At 47.4% G+C, this 14,884-nt stretch overlaps 1 protein-coding gene across 5 annotated transcripts in view; it reads right to left on the bottom strand.

Moving 5' to 3' along the window:
- Nucleotides 1–14,884, bottom strand: part of NTRK3 (neurotrophic receptor tyrosine kinase 3) — a 382,186-nt gene that overhangs the window by 55,865 nt on the left and 311,437 nt on the right. For all 5 annotated transcript variants that reach the window (XM_032342082.1, XM_032342076.1, XM_032342077.1 and 2 more), the window contains 2 exons: nt 10,289–10,461; nt 6,985–7,228 (listed from right to left, as the gene is read on the bottom strand). In XM_032342082.1, the coding sequence (XP_032197973.1) occupies nt 6,985–7,228; nt 10,289–10,461 (417 nt within the window). The remainder of the gene's footprint in view (nt 1–6,984; nt 7,229–10,288; nt 10,462–14,884) is intronic.

Here is a 14,884-nt window from a genome sequence, read left to right as displayed (position 1 = left end):
AGTGGATTCCCCCCCTCCAACCCCTACTCCCCCCCCCCCCCCCCCCCCCCGCCCCACTGCTTCAACCATAAAAGTCCTATTATCTTTAAGGAACAATGTGGCTAAGGGCAGTGTGGTTTTCTGGAATGGGTTCTGGGACATTAAAAAGAGCATTGGGGGAAAATTGATAAAATCCAAACAAAGTCTGGTTTAGTTAATAATTTGTACTGATGTAAATGTTTTTTTAGCTTTGACAAAGGCACCGTGGCCAACAGTAGGAGGAGGTGCATGTGGGAACTCTCTTTACCATCTCTGAAACTTTTCTGGAAATCTAAAATTACTCCAAATGAAATCACATTTATATAAAATAAGAGATGGGACCATCCCATTCTTTAGGAATGGAATATAAGCCTTCCCGCATTGTTCTCCTCCAGATAAAGAGGAATATGGGTAACAAATTATTAGGATATCCAACAAATAGGAAGGGACCGGTCAGGCCCAGTAACTGGGCTCTGGCCAGTGGACAGCCTGCTGGAGACCCTCATCTTCTGATAGTGAGAATTACTTTTCCTGCCATGGTGCCTGGGTCTACTAAGGAAAACCTAATGGCTGAAACCTGAGAGATAAGTCTGGCTAAGCCCTCTCCAAACTGGGTCAGCATCCCTCAAGGACCAGTAGGCCCAGCTACCAATCCGCTCCCAGGCAGTTAAGCAGGGGGTCAGGTCTCCTTACTCTTAATTGGAGGAAGGAATTTAAGACTGATAGCCACTTGCCCAGGTGGGGGGCGTGAACAAAGTTGTGATAGACACATCCTTTTAACGCTGCTTCAGATTTCCAGCTGGAGGAACACCTACTCAAGTAAAAATCTAATAGCTCTCCAGCCTGAATCCCACCCCTTGGGAAGGACAACTTTTCTGATTGGTGGGGGCCAGCATGCAAGCCACACTCTTTCCCCTTCTGATGGGCATCTGCCTATCTACAGAGAACAGAAAGGAGCCAAAAGAGTTCTGCCCTAGTAGGGTAAAGTATGCAATATTCCCAGGCTGCCATGACTGGGCAGAAAGCCTAGTCTGGGAATTCAGTATGAGGGAGCTCATTGTTGTTGCCCAGCAAGGCCACCAACAGCAACTGTTCTAGCACTATACAAGTACACATTATAATCTCCAACTGTCTGGGTTCTCTGTCTCCAAGGGCATAGGACTCAGAATCTGAGCAGGGAAGAAGGGAGCTGGTTACTGCTAGAGCCTCCCAAAACCCCAACAAAGAGTGAGGGGTATTGGTGGCTTCATGTAATCCTGAAAATCAGTTAACTTAAATCACCATCACTAGCTTTTTAAGGTAAAAGTAAGTTAGGAGTTATTTTATAGCTCTGGTTCTCCTCAACACACTGCCAGCTACTTGGTTTCCATCTAAGGACCTCTCCACTTGAGACCAAAAACTAATTAATTATTCAACAAAACTTTGAGAATGTATTTTCTTTTCTATTAACTTGGACACCCTTTGATTTTAGAACATTCCCTCTTTCCCCACCTAATCAACTGAATTTGTTTTCTTGTTGGTGTGCCTTTTTTTTGCTTTCCAGGGAGATGTACAAAGGCACCAAGATGGCGGGCAGGGCCAAGCTCCCCCATTGCTTACACATGTCATGTGACACCTGGACTTTGCAAGCAGAGGATAAAAGGGACATCTCAGGATTATCACCTCCACCTTCAGGATGGAAATAACAGTAGAAAGTAAGGATATCTTGTCCTGACTTTTCTGATAAATCATCAGACATGGGATGCTATGCCATGAAATGTTGGAAGAGAAAGGAGTTTTCCCTCACCCATAATGGGACAGAGGTTACCAGCTACTCACTACAACTCCTGTTCTTCTCTTTAACCTGAGGCCACAGCTACACTCCACTTCTCAGGCTCCTTTACAAATGCTGAGACCATGCATGTGTTTGGGTTCTTGCCATGAGAAGTGACAGGACCCATTTTCAGGTCGGGCCCATTAACCACATGCATTCCTTCATGCCCATTTCCTCTCCCAGTGGTGGAATGGGGACAGAGGCGTAGGTTGACCAAGGACACCACACATAGAAGAGGGTAGAGCTACATCAGCCAGAATGACTACATGAGGGAGGGGTTATTTCTCTAACAAGTTCACCTGCTCACACTGTTCTATGACCTAGAAATAGGTTTCTATTTGTGTTGGAACCATTATATATATTTTTGCATCTACTTGTTATAGCAGTTGGCCTACCTTACCTTATGCACTTAGGTAAACCTTATTCAAATGCCCATTTTGGAATTGGGAAGACATTTGTATTTTTGCTCCAATTATAGTTAAGAGTAATTAATATTCATTTAATATTAATCATCTTAAGGGGTTGATTATTTATTAACTCTTAATCCTCATAGTAAAGGCATATGATCGTGACTAGTAGTCCCATTTTACAGTTGGGGGCACTGAAAGGATAAATAACTTGCCCAAGGTCACATAGCCAGGGATGATAGAAGCTGAGAAGCAAACCCAGATAGCATGGGTCAAAGAGATGACAATTGTCATCACTGCCATGGAGTCAACATGACATCCATAAAATCAAATATTCTACCAGTCAAATCAGTTTATTGTAAATCGTTCCCACATCCTAAGGGGTTACTGTTGTCATCCTCCCCAGGGGTTTCTAGATACCCTGATCTGGCATCTCCAGCTTAGAACTCAGAACTTGTAATCAGCTGCCTGACCTGCCTTATGTCCCCCAGATGTGTGTCTGCCTGGATTTCGGCATACTGAAATGGTATGGTATGGCTCTATCCCCTATCAAGACTCGGCTCTGGCTTCAAGTCATCCTTGACTCTGACCACCACTCACCTGCCTCCTCTAGACATTGTCCCCAGATACCGATTGTACTTGCTTAGATAATGGATTCCCCACAACAGCTGCAAAGACTTGCCTCACTTAGGTAGGCCTCTGCTTGTCCAGGCTCCTCTTGGTCTGGCCTAATCTATGTCTTGCCTAAATCTGAACTCTCCTTCTGACTTTGCCCATTCATTCATATTTTTATCAGGCGTCTACAATGCGAGGCACAGAGCATACAGGATGAGCAGGAAGGCATGCTCCTGGTCCTCTGGGTGAGAAGGATCAGAGCACTGGGCCCTCCGATTCTGTTCTTCCCATAGCTCGGCATATGGCCTTCCCACCCAATAAACCCTAACTCGCCCTCTGCAGAACATTCAGAACTTTCTTTGATTCCAGATTTGACCTCTACTTTCTTAGTGTTGTGCAATGGTCTCAGAAAGATATGATGGTACCAAAAATCCACAATTGTCCCTGCCAGTTTAAAAGCAATCTCAGAAGTGTTGAGGGGGTAACCCATGGGAGGAAAAAGTACTGGCCACTCGACATAGTTTTTTGTTTTTGTTTTGTTTTGTTTTAAGATTTTATTTATTTATTTGACAGAAAGAGAGACCGTGAGAGAGGGAACACAAGCAGGGGGAGTGGGAGAGGGAAAAGTAGGCTTCCTGCCCTTCAGGGAGCCTGATATGAGGCTTGATCCCAGTACCCTGAGACCATGACCTGAGCCGAAGGCAGTTGCTTACAACTGAAACACCCAGGCGCCCCTGGGCATAGTCTTAAGAAGAGAGGACAAAGGACTTGGCACTCTGGTGCAGAGATGTTTGTTTTCGCTTTCTACATATGTCGCAGGACATTAGACAGTTCACCTTTGTAAATCATTTGCATGTCATTCATATATGAGCCAGATGGCACCTCTTTAAGAAATTAAAAATAAAAAAGAAAGCATATAAGGAGGAACTTAGCTCCTTCTCTCTTCCTGCTTTTGTATACACACCTTGGACTCTGCACTGGGCAGATGAACACTCATGAGTGCACGTGTACACACACACACACACACACAACCCCGGATTATTTGCATTTAACTGAATCAGGCACCAGGAACTCCCTGCAAACTCCTAGGCTCAACGGATTTCAGTAACCTACAGTAGCAAATCTGTCCCAGATGTCAGCTTGCCGAGAGAATCCTTCAGTGCTCCTGTTAGACAATAAATCACTGCCTTCCCCCAGAGCCTCAGCTGGTGTACCAAACAAAAAAATGTTTCATAAATCACCTGAACATGAACGTCGCTGTAAGATCATGAGGACCATATAAACACTGACCAGAAGCACAAACAAGTGCTGACGACCCAGTCTCTCTATTTAAGTTCAAACCTTGGGAGGGAAAGTCTCAGGAGGTGGTCAACTTAAAGACCCTATTCCTTGGGGGGTAGCCGCATAATCCCAGTTTATCCTCCAGTGATCAGGAGGTCCTTCTCCCTGACCCAAGAATGACATCTGGAAATCATATTATCCCTGTGGTTCTCCTGCCTTGGGTATGAAGGAAACCACAGTTTACCGAGCAAAGCAATGTATTCCAGGCTCTTTACACAAAGTAACTTGTTTAACATCAAGATAACTCTGCCAAGAGACTACGTTTGTCCTCATTTTTTAAATGGGAAAACTAAAGAGAGGTTAGGGGAAGTGCATTGGGGGTCCCCAGGCCGCTGATGGTGGTGTGAGGTAAGATTAGGTCCTGATGCAGAACGGCTTTGTCACTCTGATGTCTTCCAATGTGGATAACAAGACTTTGAAGTTCATTACTGATGTGACCTCTGGCAAACCTCCTTCTGCCCTTTGTTTTGCAGAGGGGGAGGGAGGGGGAACTGTGCATACATTAGGACATCATGAGCAACTGAACATGAGGATATGACACACGCTACCCTTGGAACATGGAAAGTACAATATCTACCCACCATCAGTGGGATAGGCAGTTTTCCACTGTTTTTACTACAATAGCTTTTTTTAATTTCATATTCCTTGGGACCAAAGACACACATTTTCAAGCCAGTCGGCCTCCTCTTATACCCGGCATAGAACTCATGAAAAAGGAATTGCAGATGCCTGAACAGTGGACCATTTCCACGTTGCCCTCCCTTCCTTGAGTTCCAATCCTCCAATCCAGCCCTGGAGCCCATAGAAACAAGATGGATTCACCCTCTTGTTGCTGTCCGGGGAGTAAAGAGCATCCGTTCCCAGCTGTTAAAGCCAGGGCAAAGCAGTATCACTGGATAACTGGTAGATGTGATTTTTTTTAGTCTTTTGAGTCAGAATCAAGAAACATGAAGGACACTCCTTGAAGTAAGTTTGAGAGCTGAGTGTGCACGCATTGTGGCCAGACACTGCTTCCCGAGACCGTGGTAAAGCCAGTGGAGAACAGATTGGCATAATCTCATATCTGCCACACACAGAAAAATGATAATCCCTTCCTTGTTTTTATTAACACCAACATAAATCTGAGCTCAGCGGGAAAGGCCAGCAAACCCCATTATGGAGGGCACAAAGGCAATTAAAGGGTGCCAACTCCAGCTAGACTTAAAAAATCTACAGCCTGCGGGCCCCTAGTCACCACACCAATGCCTCTCTTGGAAATGAGTGACAAAATTAGTCTAGGGGCTACAGAAAGACTCTGCATTGATGTTTCCTGGCAGGTCTGCCCTGGCTATCCATCTGTGGTGACGGCTGCATCGCGCTCCCTTTTCCATATCTGGGATGTTGGACAGGGTGGGTGGATTGAACAACTGCCGAGCTTGCTCGGACATACTACCTTCCCTGCTGTTCAGTCTACTTGGCGTCATATTCCCTCACGATAATACATCATCTGCCATCCTTTGGTTGCACCATGCACAAATCATTTTCTAGCCACAAAGGGCAATTCTTAAATATTTCATTTTTCTTCAGGCTATGGCTAAAATGAACTGTCTTGAGCGACCAGTTCTAATGTCTGGGCAACGTTGTTTAGGCAATGCCATCAAGAGCATCCAGAAAGAAGAGATCTGCACATGCTAACCCCAAACTCCCAGCCTCATAGTCCACCATGCTTAGGCCAACAGGACGATGGTATCTGGGCTCTTTGACTCACAATATGATCATTAATTCTCTACTAAGAAGACAAAACCAATGACTTCCATGCTTCTTGACCTCCAGAACTCTGCCCCACCCTCTTCTTATAGCACCTATCTAAACTCCTCACCCATTCAACATCCCCAAGGTAAATATTACATATTTCTTGAGGCATGTGCCTTCCAATCAGTTTGCAAAGGTAATGCCATCTCTGTATTTTCAGCTGCTCCCATATTTTCCTCTTTTTCAGCAAACAACACTCATGCCCACTTATCTTTTCCTTGGCAATAATAACACTGTCAAAACCACTCAATAATCCACTGGAAGGGGTCTACCAAAGACTTAAGGGAACAAATAATCCTGGGAGCAAAGTAAAATTTGTCTTAATGTAAAGTGGGCCACTGTATAGAAGTAAAATTGAATGTGATGCCTCCTATCACAATCAGAAAGCTTTTTCTAAGGCCAACCTCCAACTCTCTCCAAAGTTGGCAACAATAACATGCTTTCTTGTTTCACCTTTCCTAAATCATTCAGGTGATTCTGCTCAGCGGGACATTAATGATTTTTGTTACTTTACTGTGAGTTCTGGCTTCTCACCAAGCTCTACTTTTGAAGACAAGATAAGCCTACATGGTCACCAGATGATTTCAGAGAACAAAGTGTGTTGTGGACAGGGCTGGATCAGGGACTGAGTTGGAAGGTGTGAAAACATAGCACCAAGTTGAGCTTGACTATGTGTGTGTTTGGGCATACGCATGTATGTATGAGTTTGTTTGCATGAAGAATGAGTATTGATGTAAGAACAAAATGCATATGCCCTTGCAATGTAAGAATACTGGCAAGCTGAATGTCCAAGAGGAAAGGAGGCATGAGCTATCGAGAGGATAATAAATAGGTAGGTCAAGATGTAGGAGTGGCCAAAGGATAACCATCACGTGTATGTCTGGGCATGGGTGCATATGTGTGTTCTCTGGAGTGACAGGGTTAATGGACAATGACAAAGACATGTGAGCAAGGTGTTAGCTCTGCTGCTGAGTCCTGCAGCTGGAAAAGCCATCTTACCCTGTAGTAATCAGTGCTGTAGACATCTCTGGACATGCCGAAGTCCCCGATCTTCACCAGCAGATTGGCTCCAACCAGGCAGTTCCTGGTGGCCAGGTCCCGGTGTACGAAGTGCTGGGAGGCCAGGTACACCATGCCTGAGGCGATCTGACTGGCGATGTGGAGCATTTGGGAGAGCCCCAGCTCACCTTTTGCCTGACGTGGCTGCCCATCCACAAGGATCATAGCATCTGGCCCATGGGCCCTGTGAGAGGTGGGAGAGAAGACAAGGGACAGGGGATTCAGGAGATCAAGGGGAACAGCCTTCTTGATTCCCTGTTCCCTGGAATAGCTCATAGAAAGGCATAAAATCTCTGTAAGACTACTTATTGCCTATTTCTATCTATCTAATATTACATTATGTGAGGGTGCCTATGGGCACAACACTATAACCAGATTCTCAACTAAAATGATGCAGATATAGTCTAATGCACCAGGAAACAAACCCACTCTTTTAAATATCTTAAGGCTCTGAAGGAGTTTCCCCAGCTCTAGATATCCACTATAGGATCGTTAATAAAACAATTAACTCTTCCGGAGTCCCTACTCTTCCAAGCCCTGCTCTAAAGATCTCCAATCTATTAATTCACTTAATGCTCCCACTCCAATTTTGAGTTAAAGAAACGGAGGCCTAAAATGGAGGCCTAAAATGATCACCTGGCCAAAGTCACAGGAGTGCTGCAATGGCCTGATGGGTAATCCGGAGGCCAAATGAAACCAGACCTGTGGCTCTAGAAAGCTTTAAAATCTAAGGAGCATCAGCAACTGGGCTGAACCGATTCCTCGGCCCCGCCCCCTGATTCTGATTGGCTGCGTGAACTCGATCATTTGCATTTCTGACAAACTCCCGGTGCTGATGCTGGCACGGGTCGGGGGGCAGTCCGCACTGTAGGTAGCAGGAGCCTTGAGTTCACATTCCTACCCTGCCCACCACACTGCTTAGGACTGGATAACTTTTGTTAGTAACAGGGCCCGATGGAGAGACCCTTCGGATCTGGGAAACCAAGGCCTTGCGAAGCCCCAGTTTCCCCTCCATCCCAAATCAAGGCCCCAGATTTGTTATCCTAATGCCTTGTCTTGTCATATTGGTCACTTTTAGTATTCACTCTTTTCTCCAGAAAGCCCAATGAGCCGTAACCACACCCAGAGCCCTTATTTATGAAGTTGTGACCAAGGAGCCCTGGTGTACAGCGAGGCCTCGGCCTGTTTTACTGCTTCTCCAATTTCCACTGAAAGGAGTCGTTAAATATGAACACATTCATTTTATTGTCTCCTCTGGGTTCTGCCTACTTCATCCTCCAAAGGAGAGCTACCGTGTCCACCCACAAGGAAGGAGCATCAGCAGGAAAGCCCGGGGGCTCGGGTCCACCAGGAGAGGACGCTACCACCTGCCCCTAAAAGCCACCAATGAGCTTCTCTAATCTTCTCCTCCCTCTTCCCTTATATTGAGCATAACAGTGGCACCCAGAGCTCTCCGCAGGCCTGTCTGTGGCACTTGGGGCTAAAGGCACTGCTGATCTATGGTGTGGGATTCCTGGGAAATGGAGCACATCCCTTGGACCATCCCAGGGGGAAGCAAGCACAGCACAAAGATCTTGAATACTGAGAAAGGGCATTGCCTGTATTAGTAACTGTCCTGGTTTACAGTCCTGATAAAATACTAATTGTAATAATTTAATAGTAGCTATCATCAACTGAATACCCAGCTACATGGAAAAGTCATTAAGGTATTAGACAAATATAATCACTTAGTACTCATGGTAGGAAACCTGTGGAGCGGTTATTATTAGTCTTGTTTTCTAGAGAAGAGAATTACGGTTTAATAACTTGCTCCAGATTACATCACTGAGATGTGACAAATTCAGGACGTGAACCCAAGTCTGTCTGATGACAAGGACTGAATTCTCCAAGAAAGGAATAAATTTCATTGTGAAAACCCAAGTTCAGGGGGTTCAAAACATCCTACGGATATTTTCCATTCCTCAGGGGCCATTTTTGTAAACCCAGCTCATAAGAAGAGTTCATTATCTGCCACTAGCCCTTTCTAGGCCCCCTCAAAACCACGGCATGAGAATCAATGTCTCACTTGAAGGAGATGCTCCCCAAGTTTTGGCCAATGGGCTAGCATGTTCCATTGCCTCCACAGAAGCTCTGAAGATGTCATTATCAGTGATGGGATGCATGGATATCAAATGAACCCTAAGTGTCAAGGTCCTGATTGATCCATCTGCTTTCTAGGACCTGAAATCCACACACCTCACACACAGCCACCCCCTCCACATCTGGGCACTACTTGGAAGTGGCAGATGTGGGAGGCAGAAAGTGTGAACTCTGCTCTAGTAGTAAGAAGCTTTCTTCACTGGGGAAGGCTGTCTGCCCCCACTGCCCTGCCACTCCATCCAGAACCTTCTGGCTGAGGTTCCAGCCTCTTACTAGCTCCATCAAGAGCATCTTGAAACCCAGGCTGACCTTGAGCCAGGTTTGAGGAAACCCCCTTACAACATATCTAATCTTTCTAGAACAGTGCTATCCAATTGAACTTTTTATTGATGGAAATATTCTATGCCGTGCTGCCCAATATTGTAGCCACTAGCCCCAGGGGACTACTAAGTACTTGAAATGCGGCTAGTGTGACCAAGGAACTGAATTTTTAAATTTGATTTAATTCATGTAAATTTAAATTCAAATATCCATAGGTAGCTACAGCAGTGGACAGCATGGTTATAAATTTATCCAAAGAAAATCTGCTCTTCTTTCTCAACCATCTCTGTCTTCTGATGAACTTGCAAACTTGTACTTCCTTATTCATCCTAAGAAAAGTCTCCAGCATGAAGGTTTCCAGCAGACCTTAGCTCCATTTTGCAACAATTAGAAACGTAAGGCACCAAGAGAGACAGCCAGTCAGATCGTCAAGAGAAAAGGGGGCTCTAGAGTCTTGGAGTTGAGTTACATGGTGCCTGGCCCTCTGGGCTCCCTCCTTAGACTCTTCCAGACCCTGCTCTTATGGTCTATCCACCTTGTGGTCAAGAAGAAAATGCTCCCTTGTCATAGCATCCTTAATATTTCCCCCTAGAAATCAGTGACAAAGGCCAGCAGAAACTCGCTGCTCGGGAACTGATAGGAAAGATGGAAAGGTTGCTTCTCATTTCTAATCCCTAGACTTAGTGTTCAGAGGGCCTGTTTGACTTCTGGCTCCAGGAGAACTGCAGGGGTTCAGTAGGGACTGGCTGTGGGGTTAGGGGTGGGGGCAGCAGTCCTTGCTTACCTAAGGAACTTGTTCAGGTCTCCATGCTTCATGTACTCAAAGACCATGATGAGCGGGTCTCCATCACCACACACCCCATAGAACTTGACAATGTGTTCGTGCTGCAGGTTGGTGAGCAGCTCAGCCTCCCTCTGGAAATCCTTCCGGGCAGCCAGGGTGGGATCCTTCAGAGCCTGGAATCAATGCAGGACATGGGTTTTAGCAACCAGAGGGCAAGGGCCTGTCTGTTCCCCTCCTGGGAATAAACTTGCCCATGATAAAGACTGTTGGTTCCCAACCAGTCAGATTGTGATCAGGGTTTAAAGGCCATGAGGTGACGTCATAACAGCCAGGCCCGATTCCTTCCTTCCTCAGTCGTTCATCCTTGCAGAAACAGAAGCCGACTCCCTGACCGCACCTACCATCCACTGGTCAGTGATCTCCGTGCATGGTCATCTCAGAGCCCTTTGCTCCTGGAGAGTTTGTGTGCGTGGTGGAGGGAGCAGGAGGCTGTGCATGTGGAAGGCCTGACCAAGGCCCCTTCCCCTAAGCTCTTCTTGAAGAAATGGCCCTGCTGCTAAAACTAACAGTAGAAAAACCGCCATTCCATTGGTTTAGCTTTGTAAATGAGCCTATGCCCAGAGCCTACCAGAAACCAGGCATAATACAGCCTCCTTGCCTTTTCTATTCCCTGATTTTAGATTGTGAAAGAGTGTATGTTTGCAGAGAAACATCAACATGCTGGCTTCTAGAAGGTGTCTGTGGCTTCTTAGTGGGAAACTGAAGGAGGCGCTGGGATCGGGGGTGGGGGGGGGTGACTGCAACTGTGGGAATGGCAGTGAACCAGCAGCAGCTTCAGGATCCGCCCAGAACCAGGATGGGGTCAAGTCCTGCGAAGTCCCAGGGCAGGATGGGCAGGTGGGCATCTCGTGGTCACTAAAACGCCACAGCATATAGCCCCTGTGGGTTGGGAGAGCCCAGGGTGAATGGAAGACCTCCGACTGGGGTCCGGGAAGACAAAGGGAAGAGCACGAGTCAGGAGGGGTGTCAGGTGTGAGTGCGGGTGCTCGAGCACCAGAAGGGGACAGTGAGACCGAAGTAAAAGGTTCAGAGCCCCTTTGAGCCACAGGGATGCAGCTGGGCCGGCAGCAAGGAGGATGAGCAGTACAGGCGGTGGCGGGAGGCTCTCTTCCTGCAGGAGGAGTCTGGACAGGGGTGCGCACACATTTCAGGCTTCCCTCCCTTCCCTGCAAGCTCAGAAGGCAAACGGGGCCAAACAGCCACTTGCTCCCACCAACAGAGTTTCGTCCCCTCCCCAGACACAACACCAGGCCATGAGGGAGGGAGTGTGAAGTTTGCACGCTATTTTCAGATTCGTGAACATCTAGACAGGCATGAGATTGGTTTGCATCCTCTCTGCCAAACATCTGGTCTTTTTGGTGATTGAGGCAGACCGACGTTCCCTGTAGATCATGTTACTTCTGAAAGGCCAAGGCCAGCCAGGGGTCTTTCAGTCGCCTTGGCCATGCCCACTAACCTGAATCCACAGGGCTGCCTTGCCTGCGGATTTGTGCATAGGCAAAAATCCTATCTGGTAAGGCCCATCAGACCTCCATCAGTCACCAGCACACATTACAGATGATGCCGTTTGAGCACGAAAAGGGCCTTAAATATTACCAGCTTCCTCTACCTGCTTACTTCCGGAGCTGGAGAAACTGAGGCTCAGCCCCGTCTGGGAGGCAGCACGCATTCGCACATCTCAAATGACAGAAGCATGCCATTAAACCGGACCTCAGCTATCTCTGGGACCCCCGGGGTGCATGCCAGTACCTCTAGGGCCATGGTCTCTTAGCCAGAAATCAAATCTACTCCGACTTCGACCAGCACTACTTGTCATTCTTCTCAAACTCTGGAGCTTTCACCGAAAATGTGTTTGATGAAATGATTCTACCATTGACAGAAATGTTGGGATTTATCTAATGCAGCTTTCCCACCTCACAGGTGAGGAAGCCGAGGTCCAGAATGGGGGACTGACTTGCCAAAGACCATGCAAGGAGCCACAGCTTGGATCTGGAGCCCGGGGACACTTTCCCGGCCAGCATATCGGCTTGAATTAATTTACCAGATGAATCGGCCACTAGGCTTGTCCCCATAGGGAATGGGGGGCACAGATGTGAAAGGGCGGTGTGAAAGGGCAGAGGACAGGGCCACCAGGCAGGACACACTGCTGCTGGCAGAGGGGCCAGGCCCAACGAGGATGCTGGGCAGGTAGGGCTGACGAAGACCAGAAGGGTGGTGGGCAGTCCAGCCCATGGCTGAATTTTTGGCTCTGATCTCATGGGTTCCGCACATCAGCTCTGGCTGCCTTCTCAGGGAAGCTGCTAAGAAAGGAGCATGCCACTGTGGGTCCACGTCCAGCCAGAGCAATGATATTTGCCAAGGCTTCTTGCTATGCGTGGAAGAAGGCAGAGTCATGGTGACAGGGGTCCTCTTTGTGACCCAACTCCTGAGCCGTGTGGCCTGGGCCGTGGGTAGAAGATGACTGCCTGTGATTTACTTATTTCCATGAAGAATAAGGGGGGGGGGTGGAGAAGAGGAACCCAGCATGGGTGGGACAGAACACTACTAAGATTTATGGGAATGCTGGATTTATGGGAGGGAAAAGTAGATCAAATTTGGGGCGAGCCAAATGGCCTCTCTCCATCTCTGTAAATCATTCTCTCTCATACCGTCTGGACGCTGATGGCAGTCATGGGATTTTTGTTCTCAGCTCCCGGGCAGTGCCAGCCAGTGTCCCCAAGCCTGGCACCCCACACTGCCAGGCAGATAGGGGTTCCTCATTTGGGAGACGGGGCACAAAACAACAGCTGTCCCCCAGTCTCCCCACAGCCCTTGTCCACTGCCAGCTCTCTCTCTGCCTTCGCCCTGGGTTTTCCAGCTCCCGGGTCCAACTTGAGGTTTCCATGTAATTGGCAAAGGGTCAGTGCGGCATCAGAGGGCCAGGGCTGCAGGTGGCCCCAATTCCCAGGGACTGATGTAACCGGGACAGAGATGACAGGAGGAGACTAATGAGGAGGAAACTCGGCTCAGTGGCTCTCCTGCCCTTCTCCGTGGCGTCCACACTCAACCCCTTCTTCGGGGCTGGGAAGCTTCAAAGTGGATCGCCAGTCGGGGGCACCAGGAGCACACCAGGGGCAGAACTGGGGCTCAACACGGCTGCCAACTGTCATTGTAGGGAGCCAGGTCTCGCCAGAGGGTCTCTGAAACCAAGGAGGCTCCCCTCGGTCCTCTGAGCAGTATCCAGAGATCAAAGAGGTCTGGAATTTAGCCCGTGCCTCATCTCCTTTCTTTTCCCCCAAAGTTTGAGGACAATTGTGCTTTCTGATCTTCCCCTCCATGTGGATCATATCTCATGCCCACCCCAGCCCTGGTTTTCCATGGGTCCGTTTGGTTAGATGGAAGGGAAGCAGTCCAGATGGCAAGAGCATCTTGAATTTCTTGGGGCGCCTGGGTGGCTCAGCACCGACTCCTGATTTCAGCTCAGGTCATGATCTCAGGGTCGTGAGATCAAGCCCCTCAATGGGCTTCACCCTGAGCAAGAGCCTGCATAAGGTTCTCTCTCTCCCTCCCCCTCTGCCCCACCCCTGCTTCCTCTCTCTCTCATAGGAAAAAAAAAAAAAAGAGTTTCAAAGTGTTTGGTTTCAGATTTCATTAGTGTACTGAAACTGTGTGCAGTACTGAAACTATGTGCAGAGAGACACACATTCCTAAATGTTCAAACTTTTATATTTTCAAACACACACACACACACACACACACACACACACACACACACACACGTCAATCTACACTTTATAAGTATAAAAATCATCTCTCTCCTTTTCTCTCAAAACCCACTGTCCCTTCTCTTTGTTGACACTCCCAAACGATCTTATGAGAGAGGACGCTGGATAAGTTATCACAAGCACAGGTGCCCTTCTCTCATCTGGCTTCCTGGCATGCAACTGGCCATTGGTTTCTCACTGTTTTTAGGATAAAGTCCAAACCCCTTAACACAGTCATGGGCTCTCAGTGTCAGGTCTCCCCATCTCCCTCTACCTGCTTCCTTCCATGCCCTTCCTCTCCCTCACTCACTACACTTTGGTCTCATTGGTCTTTCTGTCCTTGGTACCCATCAAACTTTTACCTGCCTCAGGCCCTTTGCATATGCACTTTTGGCCAGAAAAAAAAAAAAAACAACCTCTCCACTAAGTTATATCCACATGACTGGCCAAATTAATTGGTACTGTCTGTTACCTCTCAGGAACACCCTGACTGAAGCCCATTATGCCTTGAATATTCACTGCTAGTTGGATAACCAGACAGATATCTTTGTCCCAGAGGGGAGCTTGCCAAGGGTCAGCTGTGATTGTTTCCCAAAATCATTTATGATCCATCTGTTAATGTCATTGCTTAATGTAATGAAACATCACAGAAACCAATGAAATATGAGTTCAAAGAGTTGGCTGGCTTTCTTTCTTTCTTTTTTTTTAAAGATCTGAGTAATTTTGGGGACAGTCTTGGAAGCTCACTCAGTTAAGAGTCTGATTCTTGATTTCAGCTCAGGTCATGATCTTG

Source organism: Mustela erminea, chromosome 5 (assembly GCF_009829155.1).
Source record: "Mustela erminea isolate mMusErm1 chromosome 5, mMusErm1.Pri, whole genome shotgun sequence".
NCBI classification, from domain to species: domain Eukaryota; kingdom Metazoa; phylum Chordata; class Mammalia; order Carnivora; family Mustelidae; genus Mustela; species Mustela erminea.
This window is presented reverse-complemented; position numbering and strand designations above follow the sequence as displayed.